Source organism: Delphinapterus leucas, chromosome 15, assembly GCF_059928025.1.
Source record: "Delphinapterus leucas isolate spDelLeu-1000000601 "Yukka" chromosome 15, BTC_Dleu_Yukka2, whole genome shotgun sequence".
NCBI classification, from domain to species: domain Eukaryota; kingdom Metazoa; phylum Chordata; class Mammalia; order Artiodactyla; family Monodontidae; genus Delphinapterus; species Delphinapterus leucas.
The window spans coordinates 619324-636172 of NC_143143.1; the positions used below are offsets into that span (position 1 = coordinate 619324).

General features: G+C 59.6%; 2 protein-coding genes and 2 pseudogenes across 5 annotated transcripts in view; 3 read left to right on the forward strand and 1 right to left on the reverse strand.

Annotated features, from left to right (window-relative positions):
• The window catches only part of CHLSN (cholesin), a 98883-nt gene that overhangs the window by 45269 nt on the left and 36765 nt on the right, over positions 1-16849 (reverse strand). The gene's annotated exons all lie outside the window — the stretch shown is intronic.
• LOC111169365 (homeobox protein OTX2 pseudogene) lies at positions 151-5138 on the forward strand (annotated as a pseudogene).
• On the forward strand, positions 4957-5977 carry LOC149747357 (uncharacterized; annotated as a pseudogene).
• On the forward strand, positions 5919-16708 carry GPER1 (G protein-coupled estrogen receptor 1). Its single transcript, XM_089895490.1, has one exon. It carries the CDS (start codon positions 13269-13271, stop codon positions 14331-14333), a length of 1065 nt encoding a protein of 354 aa, XP_089751616.1. The 5' UTR covers positions 5919-13268; the 3' UTR covers positions 14334-16708.

The following is a 16849-nucleotide window of genomic DNA, read 5'->3' on the forward strand; positions in this document are numbered from 1 at the left end:
GGACTGTGTCGGGAGCGGCGGCCAAGAGCTGCCACGGAGGGCACAGCATCCTCTGGGCTCGGGCCGCGGGTGCTCCCGGGGAACCCGGGGCTGGACCTTGGTGACCCTTTTGCAAGGCTGAGGGAAGGGCCCCAGAAGCCCTGGCCCTTGGTCTGAAATTGGCACCAGAACAAGCCGGGGGTCCGTCTTCCCGGGAAATTCCAAGTCTCACATAAGAGCCTCCAAGGGAGGCTCCGGCAGGAGGGCGGGTGGCCGGCCACGTGGGAGAATGCTGGCTGCTTCACGTGCCTCAAACGCTTCCCCTGCGAACCCACGAGCACACCCTCAGGCGCTCACCGGGGAAAGGAAACTTACGCTCAGGTGAAAACCCACCCACAAATTCTGATGGCACCTCTGCTCGTAGAGCCCAAACCCAGAAACGACCCAACGTCACGGCGAATCCTGCTCGGGCCGCATCGTGCGGCTGCCAAGAACAGGCCCCACCTGGCCAGGCCAGACGCCGACCGTCGAGGACCGGCACCAGGATGCCAGGCGCCTGGCGTGGGTTGCGCTCACAGGCCAGATGCCCCCCGATGACAGACCTCACGTGGGCACATGCTGACACACCCTCCGGCTCCTGGGTCCGGCAGTCCAGGCGCAGGGCTGGACGCCACCAGCGACCCCCGCGTCATCGCTCTGACTCACAGCTAGCTGTAAGGTGGGATCACGCCTGCACCGCCCCGTGTGGATCACCGCCAGCTCGGAGCAAGTCCGTGCAGAAAGTGCTACCACCGTGCCTGCCCGTGGTGGGTGCCCCGGCTCCTGAGAGCTCATCCACCCCTCTCTGTGCCCTGTGCCCCCGCTTCTCGTTGGGGGTGAAGGGGAGGGGAGACCCTCCAGGCTACAGTGGATCCCAGGCTACAGAGGGGTGGGAACGGGGGGTGGGACAGGACCGTGGACGATTTCCGGAGAAAACATCTCCAGTGTTTCACGCTATCTTCCCAAATACACCCAGGAATGGAGCTGAGGACAGCTGGTCAGCCCGGCTGGTGAGGAGGCTGTCGCTCGTTCAGGTGTGTGGCCGGGGCCCCGCTGGGAGGAGGGCTCGGAGCCCTTAGACCCACCATGCTGTGCCAGGCGGGCCCTCCAAGACCAGGGGCTCAGGGAGCCAGGTCCCAGGTCCCACCCGCCAGGACACCTGGCCCCCGGGCCGGATTCTGAAAGCAAAGGAAGGCGTGGGCATCCATGTGGGTCTGCAAGGTACTTGAAGCCACGAACTCTACCCTCTGCTCGCGTGCCTGGGGAGGAGAGGGAACGGAGCCCTGCCGGGTGGGCTGGCCGGATGGGGAAACCAGCGCCCCAGCGCCCACCCCTGGCAAGGGGCTCTGCAGGGTCTTCCTGTCCGCGAAGCTTACCAAGCCTAGGAAGAGGCTGTTCTGGTGTCCGCCGTGCAGATGGGGAGGCCAGGACCCGAGAGTTCAGGTGGCCCAGGCGCAACAAGCCGTGGCCATGCCAGGACACCAGCTCCCATCTGTGGACCCCACGTCCATGGCCCCCCGCCAGAAGGCCCACGGCGTGGGGGAAGAAAGATGATGCCGTAAAGCTGGGGTTCACTCTTCTTAAGTTAGTGGTGGAACGTGGAAGAGCTGCGTCCTCCAAAGCAGTAAACCAGCACCTCTGTTTGTTTGCTTTGCCTTAGCTCCACCACTCCAAACCCACCCACCAGGACTCTGAATCTGTCCACCCCGGGCGAAGCGAGACCTTCCGGCTGGGTCCCCCGGATTTGGGCCGACTTTGCCCCTCCAAACAACCTTAGCACGATGTCTTATCTTAAGCAACCGCCTTACGCAGTCAGTGGGCTGAGTCTGACCACTTCGGGCATGGACTTGCTGCACCCCTTGATGGGCTACCCGGCACCCCTTGGAAACAGCGGCAGGAGAGGACGACGTTCACCCGGGCGCAGCTAGATGTGCTGGAAGCGTTGTTTGCTAAGACCCGATACCCAGATGTCTTCATGTGGGAGGAGGTGGCGCTGAAAATCAACTTGCCCGAGTCCAGGGTACAGGTGTGGCTGGAGAACTGAAGTGCTAAGCGCGGCCAGCAGCAGCAGCAACAGAGAATGGAGGTCAAAACAGTGAGGCCTGCCAAAGAGAGGACGTCTCCTCTCGGGAAGTGAGCTCAGAGGGCGGAACAAGTGGCCAGTTCACTGCCCCCTCTAGCACCTCAGGCCCAGCCACTTCCAGCAGCAGTGCTCCTGTGTCTATCTGGAGCCCAGCTTCCATCCCCCCACTGTCAGATCCCTTGTCCACCTCCTCTTCCCACATGCAGAGGTCCTATCCCACGACCTATACTCAGGCTTCAGGTTATAGTCAAGGATATGCTGGCTCAACTTTCTACTGTGGGGGCGTGGACTGTGGATCTCATTTGACCCCTGTGCATCACCAGCTTCCCGGACCAGGGACCACACTCAGTCCCATGGGCACCAGTGCAGTCTACCAGCCATCTCAATCAGTCCCCAGCTTCTCTTTCCACCCAGGGATATGGAGCTTCAAGCTTGGGTTTTAACTGAACCACTGATTGCTTGGATTATAAGGACCAAACTGTCTCCTGGAAGCTTAACTTCAATGCTGACTGCTTGGATTATAAAGATCAGACATCTTCGTGGAAATTCCAGGTTTTGTGAGGACCTGCAGAGCCTCTTTTTGTGGGTGATTTTTAAATGTGCTGAGCTAGACATTCCAGTTTTAGCCAGGCACTGGTTAGACGCGTTAGATGGTGTGATGCTCAGACTCATCTGATCAGTGTCCCGGAGGCAGAGGAGGAAAAATGAAAGGCCTTAGAGGGGCCTGCCAACCAGCTACCTGGAGCGGACCAGCCATTCGACACTTAAGACCCACCATAGTTTCAGTTCATTGGTTTTGCTGATTCGCAAAGTGTTCGAAAGCATTCTAGCCACGTGCAGCCAAATACCACCAAAGGTAAACAAGCAGAACGAAACTGTGAGGGAAAGGCGGGCAGGACATAGCCTTCTCAAGGAGAGGTGTTCCAATGTCTCAGCCAATCCTTGGGTGGATCTTAGGAATGGACAGGGTCTCGAGCTCACTCACGTCTCACGACTAACTGGTAGTCGGCACTGAAAACTTTCCAGGCTGTGCGAGTCGTGCGACTGACTGTCCCAGACGCTCTGCTTTGTTTAAGAATAACGTTCATGAGGAGTCAGTGTGTGCTTACGAGACAGTCAGTGCGCGTCTTACACACACACGGCGCGCCTGCGGTTTTTAGTCTGTGCTAGGCTTCAAAACGGCGATCTCCTGTTATGGTAGAGCAACCTTGAACTCCGCCTCTGCAGGGGTTCTTCTGTGATTAAATGGGTTATGATTACAAGCAAATTCAGAGCAACTGAGTGCTTATCTAGAAAGATTACACCTTTGGCTGGAGGTGAGCCGCACTGAAACTTTACAACTAAATGTCTCTGGACAAGAAGAGTGAGAGAAGAGAAACAAAAGGACACTAACTCATCTGTACTTTGCTGCTGGTAAGCCCAGCAGTAAAGAGACGTTGGTCAATTGCTCTGAACTGATGAATTTACGAGCTGAGATCCTCGCTGTTCACGCTTGCAGATGTTAACTGGAAAAGTTATATACGCGTGAGCCTTTCTTCCTGGATTTGGCAGCTATGTATAATTATATTAAAATGGTTCTAGCGCACACACACACACACACACACACACACACACACACACACACACACACTGGGGTTCTCCTCACCCAAGGAAGGCCCTGGCCTTGGAGGGAAGGCCGGGAGGCACTCTGGGGCCAGGTTCGGACACACACCCTCCCCCTGCCCGGCTACCAGGTGACAGCTGACAGCCACAGCTGCGTGGCCCTGACCCCACACCACCAGCAGGGACCAAGGCGCATGCCCGAAGGGGCCTGAAACGCCGGCCGCCGTGGAGATCAGACACCAGGACAGCCTGATGCCATCTTCCGACCTGGGGTCGATGTTCACGAGATCTTTTTTCCAATTTGCCTTAATTAAAGAGACAGGCCAACTCATCTCCTCTCAGTCTGGTCACCAATCTTAATTCTGACGTCACCCAGCATCCTGGCAGTCGCTCACGGCCTTAAGCACTGGCACATGGAAAACATCATTATGCACTGTGTCTCTCGGACGGAGAAAGCCAGGCACATACCTGGGAATGAGCGGCTCCAGGGTCCAGACCCCCCTGCCCGCGCGTAGGGTGGAGAGCAGGGTGAGGACGTGGGCAGTGCTCTCTGCGGGTCAAAACAAAGCCAGCACACCAAGCAGCACTCAGGCAGGGCATCAGCGTTGCACACACGTGTACAGGCATGTGTGTACAATCACACGCGTGTGCCAGAGACAGCAAGGAGGAGGGCCACAGCAAACCCGTGGATGCAGAGACCGCAGTCAGGCAGCCAGTGTGCCTGAGAACGCCGTCGCAAACGCGGGGCCTGTGCCGAGTCACGCAGCACCGGCAGCTCGGCCGCGGCCCTTCCGTGGGTGGAGCCGGCCCCCCTTCGGCGTTCTGTGGAAATGGTTTCCAGCTTACTGCCTTCAGTTTCCTCTGAACAACAGCAGCGCTCTCCCTGCCTCATCAATTTAGGTGAAGTTTGCGGAGGGGAGACATTTACGTGGAAACAAAATGATTTCCAAGCCGGGAAGGCTGAGCCCGCGGGCACTGTTACTTTAAGGCCTCCCTCTCCAGGACTCAGGCCTGAGCAGAGCCCCCATCCCCAGGGAGAGGCCAGAACTGGTCAGAACTTCTCTGGCTCCAAAGGCGGCGACACCCCGCCTTCAAGCAGCGTGGACTCTGGCTGCTCGTTCCCGTCACGAGGGCAGAGGCCCCATGAGACCCGCAGGATGCACCGACGGGCTGGAAATGGAGATCCTTGAACCCCGTCCTGGAAACCTTGCACTGAACCCTTCTGCGGTGCACACGCTACAGTGCTTCTCAGAATGCGCCCCATCAGCACCGAGGGAGGTGGGGGGGGCGGTCCTGGGGGGTCCTTGTATCCCACCCTGCACCTGCCTGGGATCCACCACTTCCCATGGCCGCCCACCCTCCTCGGGAATCGGGGTGGGACCCAGAAAACTTTTCAATGAGGTCACAGGGCGTCCCTAACTTAGGGCAGCCCAGGTCCCCCTGGTGAGAGTTGGCTCCCATGACGTGTGTCCACAGCCAGCGAGGACGTCGTGGCCGCGCAAAGTGTGGCGTTGGCTACGCAGCTCTGTCCCCGTGGGCTCTTTAACCCGACCACCTTCCTCCGGGGCCTCGCCAGGCTGGGGCGCAGAAGGCTGCCTGCTGGACTTCACAGCCCCGGCCTGCTGGCGACGATGCTGTCACTCGCGGCCATCGGCCGACCAGACTTCCTGGCCACGGCCGACCTGGGCTGTGCTGTCCTCTCCTTTCTGCCCAAAATCTGCTACCTCAACACGCAGGACGTGCAGCTGGCGATGCCATTCGCATTCCTGCCGTGGCGCCCTCTGTCCTGTCCGCGGGGGCTGGCCTGGCGGCCATCGGGGGCAGCGGCCCTGCCTGGGCACGTCTGGGGAGCTTTGCGAAACCAGGCTGTGTCAGGCAGACCAGATGACAGCCTGGCCTTCGTCCCGCTGCCGGCGTTCGGCGTCCTGCTCGGCGTCCAGCGGGCCAGGCGGGCAGCTCCTACGCAGAGGGGTGCGGCCTCCGCTCAGCTGGTGGTTCCTGGTCGCCCTAACCACCATCGCCCTCCACCTCCCCTACCACAAGGCTCTCCTCCAGCAGGCCAGGCTTGAGCTGCAGAGAGACGGAGGCTCCCCCAGGGACGAGCCGCTTGGGAACCTCGCGGAGCTGGCCCTGCCTGGGGAGAGCTGTGCAGGCTCCCGGCCACCCTCCTCCCCACAGCCGTGTGGCTGGGCCCTGCTGAGTGTCGGAGCATCTCTGGCAGAGGTGCAGGCCGGGGAGGCCGGCAACAGCTTCCCCCTGAAGGGGCTCAAGTAGGAGCCCCTGCCCGTGGACATAAGCCACACAGGCCAGCGGGGGACTCTCCCAGCCCTGCAGAAACCCAGAGCGGCGTGCCGAGAGCCAACAGGGATGCCGGCTGTCCGGAAGGTGCTTACTGAAAACAAGCTTTATGGCTTTCAACTCAGTTTATACAAAAGCATGACACCTTAGCCCAAACCAATACTCACACCTGATGCTGGTGTGGGGAGGGAGTGCGGGCTGACACCTGACCAGGTGGAAGGTTCTAGCCTGTCTGCTGGCCAGCACCTCTCCCCTACCCCAACCAAAGGGCAAGGAAGGAATCTCAAATAACTGTATGGGCTTGTCATACCCTGGCCCTAAACGGTCGTGGCTGGTTGACCTCCAGCTCTGCCAGGAAGCAGGGGCCGCACAGATCTCAGCAAGAACAAACATTGGCTTTGTCTTTTTAATGCAGCATCACTGGGGGTCTGAGGACATCACCCACAGGCACAGGTGTCCAGCACTAAGACGACGGGTGTGAGCCCGTGGTGACCGTCGCACACCTGTCATGCTGTCCGTGACCCGGCGGACAGCGGGGGCCCGTCACCAGGAGCTCTGGATAGACCGGCAAAAAGCTGTTTCAAAAGCCTCATCTGTTCTATTCGACAGTACGTACAGAAAGGCTAGTAACACAGGAAACATAAAAATCCAAGGGAGGGTAATTAGTCTTATTCCAAAGCTACATCCATCAGTCTCACTGCATTTACATCACGGTTTTCTTGGTTGAGCAGAGAACAGGGACACGCAAAGGAAAGGCATCTTTCTGGCTTTATGAAACCTCTACCTTTGACAGCTTCGGTTTTTTTATTTTTTATTAAGGCCTTGCTTTTTTAGTTTTTAGATTCACAACAAAAATACGAAGAATTTTAAAATTTTGCATGTATCTCCTGCCCCCAAGCAGGCACAGCCGTCCCTCTCCAGGTGTCACGACCGATGAAGCGGCACTGACACACCTCCATGGCCCCGGTACAGCCTTTACACTGGGGCGCACTGGGTGGTGCCCACCGCCCAGCTGAGACAGGTGTATAATGACATCTACTACTTCTCTGTTACTTACTCACATATTCATGAAACCTCTACCATGGACCCCATGCAGCACGCCCACAAGGGACAGAGCTGGGGGTCAGGGATGAGCCGCCCCCCGACCCAGACCATCAGCAGGACACGCAGCGTTGGCGCCGACGTGGAAAGGCTGCTTCTTCGTGTGACACATTTACCACCAGATGCTGGATGTGAAATTTTCCTTGTTGAGTGTTTCAGCATCACCGTCGTCCTTACAGAGCACTGACTCTGTTTGCCTGGGCGGGCAGGGTTCTCTGGAGAGCTGTGCTCAGGCTCTGTTAGTCGGGGTGCAGAGCAGCCTCAATACGCGGGTCCATCCTAGGGTCTCCGCGCACTGTCATGACTGCTCACAGATGGTGCGGGGCTAGAACAGGCCGCCTCTCGGGGCTGGGGCGGCGGGGGAGGGCTCAGCCTGTGGCTCCAAGGACGCTCGTGCCCCGCAGGCAGATTCAGCCAGAGTCCAGGGGCTGCTACCCAGACCTGGCCCCTCCCCTCCAGGACCGTGCTCAGCCTCCCAGAAGCCCAGCCCTTGTGCCCCCCCACCAGCGCCCGGGAACAGCCCCTCCTGGCCCAGGGGCAGGCACACAGACTCCGCAGCCCACCTCCCTCCAGGTCCACCCGCTGCTCGGCCTGTGGTGCCAACACCTGAGAAGAGCCCTTTCCTAGAGTCCATCCAGTTTTCTATGGTTTGTGGCAGGAGTGCAGGCCAGAAGGGAAAGGACCTCAATCAATCAATTCCCAGTAACAGACGCCAACGGCTTGCCAGTCTTAGAACCAGACGAGGCGACGGCAAGTCCACGAGTGCGCAGGGCTCCCTGAAGAAACGGCGGCCAAGCCTGGAGGAGCTGCTCACACTGCGTTTCTAAGTATATCGGCTAAAGGAACCATCTTAGGACCCGCCACAAGAATGTAAACTGGTGGCTCCCAAACTTTCTTTTTAGCAGCAGGAGCCTTTCTTTAAACAAAGCCTGAGACGACGAAGGGCTGCTCTGGCTGGAGGGGGGGGCAGGGCTGACCGCTGGAAGGTCGAGGCCCCCAGCCCCCACACCCCGTCCCTGCCCCCGCGGCTCTGCTCCACTCAGCCCGCATCCTGCACCCCGTGAGGACACACAGAGCCGGAGAGAGAGCTCCAGAGCCAACCGAGAGCTAAGCAAACACACAGGCTCTCTGGTGGCGGGGGGCACCTGACTCCAGGAGAGGGTGTGTGGGATAAAGCGGGGCTGACGGGGTGGGAAGCCGCCTCCTGGGGCTCCTCGCCCCTCCCAGGACACTGCTGGGGCCACTAGCATGGGGCTGGGACAAGGACCTGGGCCTGCAGCCCGGCCTTCTAGAGCATTCCACCCAGAGTCCCCAGGGATGGGACAGCCCCTCCCTGGGCAGACCCCTGTTCCTGTGCTGCTGGCAGGTCCTTCTCAAAGGCCAAAAGGAAACGTCCAGGAGGCTCCTGGCAACGGCACAGAGGAGCCAGCTGCCTGAGAGTCAACACCAGCCGGGCCCTGGGCCGTTGCCTCGAGTCGTAAATACCGTAAATACCGCGAGGCCATGCGCGCAATGGGCGCCTGCGCTGGGGCTGGGGAGCAGCAAACCCTTCCCACGACGGGGCTGCCCTCCGCCGGCAGCTGTCGGGCACACGCACTTGCGCACGTGCAGGACCGGGACTCGCGACACCAACAGGGGCACGACGGCTGTGTCGAGACGCGAGGAGCCCGGCGAGGGGAGCGCCAGTCGCGGCTCCGGCCGCCCCGCCCCGCAGCCCCACACAGAGCAGAGAGCTGTGTGAGGCGGGGCAGGGGCGGCGAGGGGCACCACCCAGCTGCTGACCCAGTTCGGGGATGGACAGGAAGATCCCAAGAACTGCAGTTCTGCCCCAAGACGAGCACCCTTCAGGCCAACGGTCAATGTGGGAGGCTCCCAGCGAGGAGAGGAGACCTCGGGCTCAGAGGCCCTCAGACGGGCCGAGCCCCAGCTCCGAGGCCCCGGTGACGTTCCTTCTGAGCTCGGTTTTCCCATCAGTGCACGGGGATACCGCCTCACCTGACGGAGCTCACGGAGGGTTCCGAGACGGTGGGCGCCACGCTGCCCAGTGCGGAGTAAGCGCTCTTTCAAGGCTGGATGTTAAAACGTACAGACGGGCTTCTCGCCTCACGAAAACGTCTACGAGGCCTCTTGGGCCCTGCCCGTGCGAACATCAACTGGGGTTCAGTAGCCTGACGCTCCCCCCAACACCGTGGGCTGGCCCTCACGCTGACCAGCTGCAGGAGGGTTGACCATTACTTACCCACCGGGGGCCACGAGAAAAGGGGGCCCGCGGCCTAGCGGCCCTGGCTCGGCCCGCGACCATCGGCCCCAGGTGAGTTCGGGGACACGTGGACGAGAGGCGGGGCTGCAGGCCGTGGTTCCCGCCAGGAGGGAGCGGCTGTGCTTCAGTGACGTGACTCTGCTATTTCAGGGTCTGAATTTGTGTTTTAGTCATTTATTTAACTCAAGGGGAAACTGTACTTTCTCATGACTCACTGCTCTCAAAATGGTGTCTCCAGCATTTCTAGCGTTGAAGCCATCTTGCGTGTGCAGCTGGCCAGAAACAGGTCTAAAATCAAATCAGCCCCATTTATGTGATCACGCCATTCTTTAAAAAGCGAACCTATTAGAAGCACAGCTGGAAAGAACCCTGAACATTAGTACTTTTCCATAAAAAATTCAACACTGTCTTCTGTGGAAACGTGTACATTTCCCAAAGGATGTTAAGTCAGCATCGCTCAAAAAACACCTTCAAGCTCACATGCACTCAGCTGGGAACAGAGCAGAAGGTTCACAGCACGCTGACCCCGGGGCTCAGGGACCCCGCCCTCACCCCACACTCCCGTCCCACCAGGCGGGGGCTCACACTGCAGCGGTGTGCTTCGTTCATCCACTCGGAGTTCAGTCTCACAGCTTCAAAAACCAAAGAGGTGAAAAAAGGGGCACCCAAGAGGAAGGTAGGAGATGGATTAAAATGCAGTGCTGATGACAACCACGCAACTCTCGCCGGCGGCCAGGGCACGGAGGGCCTGCAGAGCTCTCGGCCCCGAGCTGAGCGTGTCCGGGGACGCTTGGGGCGGTTTTGCCAGCCTCTCCAGGCCGATGGTGACATCCATCCGCCGGCAGGTGGGGCGCATGGTCAGTCGGCACTGGAAGTGGGGTCAGGCCGGTCCTGCCGGCACCAGGGCAGGCGCACAGCGGGAGGGCGGGAGCCCTGGCGGAAAGAGGGGTCTTAGGCAACACCTGCAGGACTGGCACCTCCAGGGGCTTCGGGAGCAAAGGGAAGGGGAGCGGAGGCTACTCGTCTACCCGACTCTGAGCTCACCTGCCGAAAATACCTGCTACTTGCTGGGTTTACATTTCTTTCTACAAGTGTCTTGTGAAACTCCTAGGTGAAATTCTCCATGTATAATTCACATACTACTCTCCGAACTTAGGAAATCTAGTTTTAGTTTTAAAGGCAGTCCATTGCTAAAACAAGCAAGAATACATAAGCGTCACCAAAGGATGATAGATTTTTATCTAAAAGATAAGACCCATTTACAATCCCTTCAAACTTAAAAAGAGGTTTGTATCAGTGGGTAAAAAAAAGCTGTTCAACTGGAAACTTCCCTGAAGACTCTTTGGTGGGACTGAGCTCAGTGCCAGAGGGGGAGAAAAAGGCCCAGCAAAAAAGGGGTTACATCCGGACCTGTGGGAGGTGCCCGCCCGCCATCTGCGGGCCTATAAAGCCTGCCTGCAGCCGCCGGGGGCCAACCAACCGACAACCACCGACAACCGACCGGGTGGCCTGCCGAGGACAACGGGCTGGCCTCCGGAGCCTCCACACTCCTCTCTGGCGTCCCGCGAAGGTCCCGATTCCACCCCCAAGTCCAGAATTGCTGCCACCCCCCAGCCGTGAGCGCATCCCGGAGGCTGGCTGAGCTGCCCTCCCAGGGACGGGGGACGGGTCTGCTCAGAGGACACACGCAGGTGGCCAGCGGCGGCCGTGCAGGTAAGCGTGACCCAGGCTCTGGGTCTGTGTTCGGGTCGGCGCCGGGACGGAGACGGGCCGGGCAGACGGGGCTGGACGTCTCGGCTGGGTGCGGCACAAGACGGCGCACAGCCAGAGCAGATGTGCACAGACCGGGCACCTTCAGTGAGGGCGGCTCAGCAGGAAGGGTCTTTCATGACGCTGGCTGAAAACAACGCTAGCTGCTTTCCGTCCTGTTTTGTTCAAACAAGCATCTTCTCCAAGAAGATCGCCGGGGCTCTGACGGCGGCGCTTCACTTACTCCCTCAATGAGGATGCCCGCCAACCCGAGATTAATTTTATATATAAAAGATACCTCGTAGATCTGACAAAAATGTGGTTCATTTTTCTAGATCTGGACAAGCAGTGGCAATCTGAAACAAAATGATACCTGACTGTTTTATACTCAACTTTCTATTTGTAAATTCGTGGCCAACTTTCATGAGGAAAGTGTGTCAGCAGTAAGATTCATGCTTATCTTTTCATCAAACCACCATGAAAACAGCATTGGTCAAGGATCAAAGACCCATTGACCCGGGAAAGAAGTGACGGCCAACACCTAACGAGCACAGGGGAGGGCAGGTGTGTCTCAAGGGCTCTGCTCACCTTGGAGTTTCCTAAGAATCAGTCCAAAACTTGCCAAAATTCCCACATTTAAAAAGCAAAACAAATACTCGAAGGGGTTTTTACAGAGAAATTTACAAACAGAGGCTTTAAACATTACAGATGGAATCTGAGAACAACGGCATTTATGTGGTTCAAATTGGGAATACCTACCAAAGATGAATAAAGAACACAACACAACTAGTAAAATCCAGTTTATCAACCCCAGTGAAGCAGAGGTTATTGAACCCTTTTAAAATAACTGACACCAAGGTCCCGATTCATCTCTTTCCTCTTTGTTTTTTAGAAACTCTGTTTTCAAGCAATAGGTCAGTAAGCACCGGCTGCTCTGGCAACTTTGAAAGCGCTCCCTGGCCACCTCCCAGGAGAGGCAGAAACTCTCCCAGGTGGTCACTAAGGCTCCTCCACCCCGGCCCTGCCGACGGGGCCACCCCACAAAGCTGGGGCCACCTTGCCCCTCCCCAGCCGTGATGCCCGAGACCGCAGACCCTGCCCAGGGTGCCCCGTCAACGCCACAGAGCCTCTGGGGAGCGTGCTGAGCAGAGCCTGTGTCAGGCCGAGCGCGTGAGCGGCCACCAGGGCGAGACGGTCAGAAGCAGAGGTCTGGGAGGGTTGCTCTTCCTAGCCTCCAAGTCACAGCGTTTCTAGGTTGCAAACAGCAGTGGAGAAATACATTCGGTTTTACAATAATTTGTCAAAACAGTGAAAAAAATTCAAATCTTATTTCCTAAAACAATGACCACCTTTATTTCTCATGTTCTCTCATTCCATGTTCTGAAAACAGTTCCGTGTTCGGCACCCAAACTTAGGGTTAGCCGAAAATGCTAGACTTCTTTGATCTGTATTATTGCAAGAAAAAAGACTCTGCTCTACCTCTCACCAAGCGTGCTGGGCCCACTCCCTTCCAGAAAAGGCCGTTTTTCCCCTTCCCGTCTTAGTTCTCTTTCAGCAGCCGCCGAAATAAAACTATTTCGTCTCCTGACCACAACCCTCCTAAGGCTTCCACGCGAACATCCAGCCGTGCTCCCTCCTGAGCTGCGTCCGGGGGCCTGAGCACGAGTCACCGCCAGCTGCACTCAGACCCAGTGGCCCTGGGGGCCCTGGGGAGAGAACACGGGCCGTGCTCTGCGCTTGACTCCCCTGCTCCAGCACAGGGCCGGCCGGCCCTCCAAGCGGAGGGGACACGTCCAGGCCTGCCCCGCGCGCTCGTGTGCGGCACCGTCCCGCATCATCAGCGAGCCCTGGAGCCGCCGGGCTTGAATCCTCTGCTCTTGCTTCCCCAGGTGCCCGGGAGTGAGGGGCTCAGGTGTGGCGTGGACACAGCCGCAGACCCAGAGGCCAGGCAGAAGCACAGGCCAGAGCGCAGGCGCCGACCTCCACCTCCGGTTGCACAAGTGCCCCTGGGGCCTGCTCTGCTTTTCCAGATGCCTGGCTCGCTTCCAAGAGCATCCCCTTTCCTTCTCAAGAGGGATTTCCTGTTAAAAAACGGTTTCTGGGAGCCTTGCGGCAAATCCTGAGAGGCCGGCTGTCCCTCCGGGCGCCCGGCCCAGCATGGAGACGCCGCCGGGCGCCTCCAACGGCTCCTCCAGCGGCCTCGGCCTGCCCCGCACGCTGGCCAACAGCTCGGCCGCGCTCTCAGAGCAGCAGCAGCGCGCCGTCGGGCTCTTCCTGTCCTGCCTCTACACCATCTTCCTCTTCCCCATCGGCTTCGCGGGCAACCTCCTGATCCTGGTGGTGAACATCCGCTTCCGGGAGAAGATGACCATCCCCGACCTGTACTTCACCAACCTGGCGGCCGCGGACCTCGTCCTGGTGGCAGACTCGCTGATCGAGGTGTTCAACCTGGACGAGCAGTACTACGACATCACCGCACTCTGCACCTTCATGTCGCTCTTCCTGCAGGTCAACATGTACAGCAGCGTCTTCTTCCTCACCTGGATGAGCTTCGACCGCTACCTGGCTCTGGCCAAGGCCACACGCTGCGGCCCGTTCCGCACCAAGCCCCGCGCGCGGCTGAGCTGCGGCCTCATCTGGATGGCCTCCGTGTCCGCCACCCTGGTGCCCTTCACCGCCGTGCACCTGCAGCACAGCGAGGACGTCTGCTTCTGCTTTGCCGACGTCAGGGAGGTGCAGTGGCTGGAGGTCACGCTGGGCTTCGTGGTCCCCTTCGCCATCATCGGCCTCTGCTACTCGCTCATCGTCAGGGTCCTGGTGACGGCGCACCGGCACCATGGCCTTCGCCCGCGGAGGCAGAAGGCTCTGCGCATGATCCTGGCCGTGGTCCTGGTCTTCTTCGTGTGCTGGCTGCCCGAGAACGTCTTCATCAGCGTACACCTGCTGCAGCGTGCGCCGCCCGGGGCCGGACCCTGCCAGAGGTCCCCCCGCCACGCGCACCCGCTGGCCGGCCACGTGGTCAACCTGGCCGCCTTCTCCAACAGCTGCCTCAACCCCCTGGTCTACAGCTTCCTCGGGGAGACCTTCCGAGACAAGCTGCGGCTCTACCTGGAGCAGAAGACCAGCCTGTCCGCCCTGAACCGCTTCTGCCACGCGGCCCTCAAGGCGGCGGTCCCGGACAGCACCGAGCAGGCCGAGGTGAAGTTCAGCAGTGCCGTGTAGGGGGGTGGGGTGGGGGGTGGGGTGGGGTGGGCGGGAAGGGCCAGACACTGTGCCCCGCGCAGCCCTAAGGCACCCTCCCGCTGGCCACTCACACACAGAGCTGTCCATCCATCTGGGTCATGAGCACGGGGCACGGACCCCCGCACACGCTGGATCATGTGGCAGACGTTTCTGACACCGCCAACGAGAGCGAAAAGGAGGGGAACACTGGGACGTGCCATAAATTTGCCATTTTAGAGGAACAGAACTCACGCACCTAGCGTGAACTGGAGGTGGCGGAACACTTTCTGCGCCTCCGTGTGTGTGTGTGCGTGTGTGCTAAGTGGGAGGACGCCGGGTGCCCTGCACCTCCCGCCAGCCTGGGGAGGGATGTTGCTGTGCGCCTCCTGAAGGGCAGAGTGAACGCAGCGGTAACAACGACAACGCAGACCCCTCTCGTCAAAACGTAAAAAAGAAAACCAGCTGAGTCTGGGAATGTCCAGTCTTTGTCAATAAAGTACAGCCATGCCGATTCTTCCGAATTCTCCACCTGAGCAGCTCCCTAAGGGGCCGGGTGGGGGGTCACTCAGAGCCCCAGCAGCAGGACCACCCCTTCCTCACCAAGAAAAAGCTCCCCAGCGTCTGGAGGCGCCCTCACTGCCCGGAGGACTCTGCAGACTCCAGCCCAAGCCCTGGACGCTCCTGGCACCTGGACGGTGCCTGACACGGGTGCCACACGCTCTCTGGGCGCCAGGATAATCTCTACTGCAAACGCATCACACAGCCTCGCTCTTCTAGGGGTTCTACAGGGCTGGGCCCACCCGCCCTGCCCAGGGCCCCCTCCCACCCAGAAGCACAACCAAGATGGGACGCGGCTGGCCTCGCCGGGAGGACGGTGAACAATGTTTAAGTGACAGGAAGCGAGCCGTTTTTAGTTTTAACAGTTCTCGATGAGTGCAAACCTCCGACAGAGAGTATCTGTCCCAAGGCAATATCTGCGTTCAACAAGCGCCGTCTCCAGTGGCTCAAGCCCCACCGAAGCCTCGCTTTCCACACAGACTCGCATCTTACGAGGTGAGAGCTGTTATTAAGTTCCCTGACCCCCGCAAGTCCCCATCGCAGGAGCCCCAGCACTGAGGGCTCCATCAAGTGCACACTTGCTCTCATCCCCGCTGGGAGGGTGGTGATGGCCGGGACAGGGACAGACAATGTGTTAGTGAACGGGGCCTGTCCCCGACGCTCCAGCAAACCCAGGAGGTGCACGCGCGGCCCCAAGAGTCTGACTTGACCGCTGGAAACCTTAAGCAGTAACGACACAGCCAGGAACCAGGTCCCCTCCCTGTGTGCTCGGCTTCCCCTGGTCTCCAACAGGTAGGAGCAAACCACGCGGAAGCCATGCAAAGCCACCCGAGGTCACAGTCCCCGTCCTTCCCCAGAGGTGCCCGACATCAGGATATCTGGGTGGGAACTGCGTCCGACCGAGGCCCCAAAGTGTTGATCAGGGACGGGGCAGCCCTCACTCCGTGGGCTGGCTGGGTGTTCACAGAACCACCCCCCACCCCCGCTGGCTAATCAGAGGCAGCTTCCATCCCGCAGTCCCTGGTTCACCTGAGATCACAGAGCAAACCTGTCCTCCTCACACCTGACACACACCCAAGCAAGCACCGAGGCCTCGAGAGCTCTGTGGGCAGAGACATGAGTCAAACAGGGCCCCGCGCAGCACCTGCCACTCAGCTCTGGAAGCCCATTTCCTGATCTGCAAAACCAGCGGCACAATGGCTCCGAGGGCCCGTCGGGGGGAAGGCAGGTACAAGGCAGAGGCCCCGACTTAACCAAAAGGGGTTCTTACTGAACCAGAGGCTGGACCAGGTGCTCCCGGAGTCCCTTCTCAGCCGAGACCCTAGAGCCCTGGCTCCGGGGGCAGAGCCACGATCAGCGCCCCCAGCGGGCTCCGAGCACGCACAGCCGCCCGCCGGCGCACACACGTCCTTCTCGGGGCGTTTATCTGAGAGCGGAGGCTGGTTTCACGATTTTCGCTAGAGCAGCACAAGGTAAAGTCAAGGCGTCCGACGGCTTTGCTGTTTCCTGGTAACCCCGCTCTCCTGGGCAGCAACGCTCTCCGAACCCCACCAAGAGCACAGAAGTGGAGAGCAGCCAGCACGGAAGGCACGGCGTCAGCGCCGAACGCGGCTTCCTAACGTCCTCTGTGCTTAGAAACTCACTCCCCTGAGCCTGGGAGGGCCCTGGCGGGAGGGCTGTGTACCCACCCCGTTGGAGGGAAGGCTGGGCCCTAACCTCCGTCTTGGCCGGGGTATGGGGGCACCTCTGAGACGACCCTAAACCACCATGACCGAGCACATTTAGCGAGGGTGCTGCCATGACGGACGCGGAGACGGGAGGGGGAAGAGCAGGTGGCGAGCACCCGTGGGCGCGCGTGGGAACTGGAGTTCGGGCTTCAGCCCCAGTGTCTGTGGCGGGAACGTGCACGGGCGCGTGTGGTGTGCGTGTGCCTGCTGGGCGTGAGCACCTCAGACGCG

Excerpts from the sequence above, each read along its gene's own strand:
- GPER1 (XM_089895490.1), top strand. The coding sequence starts at position 13,269 with ATGGAGACGCCGCCGGGCGCCTCCAACGGCTCCTCCAGCGGCCTCGGC.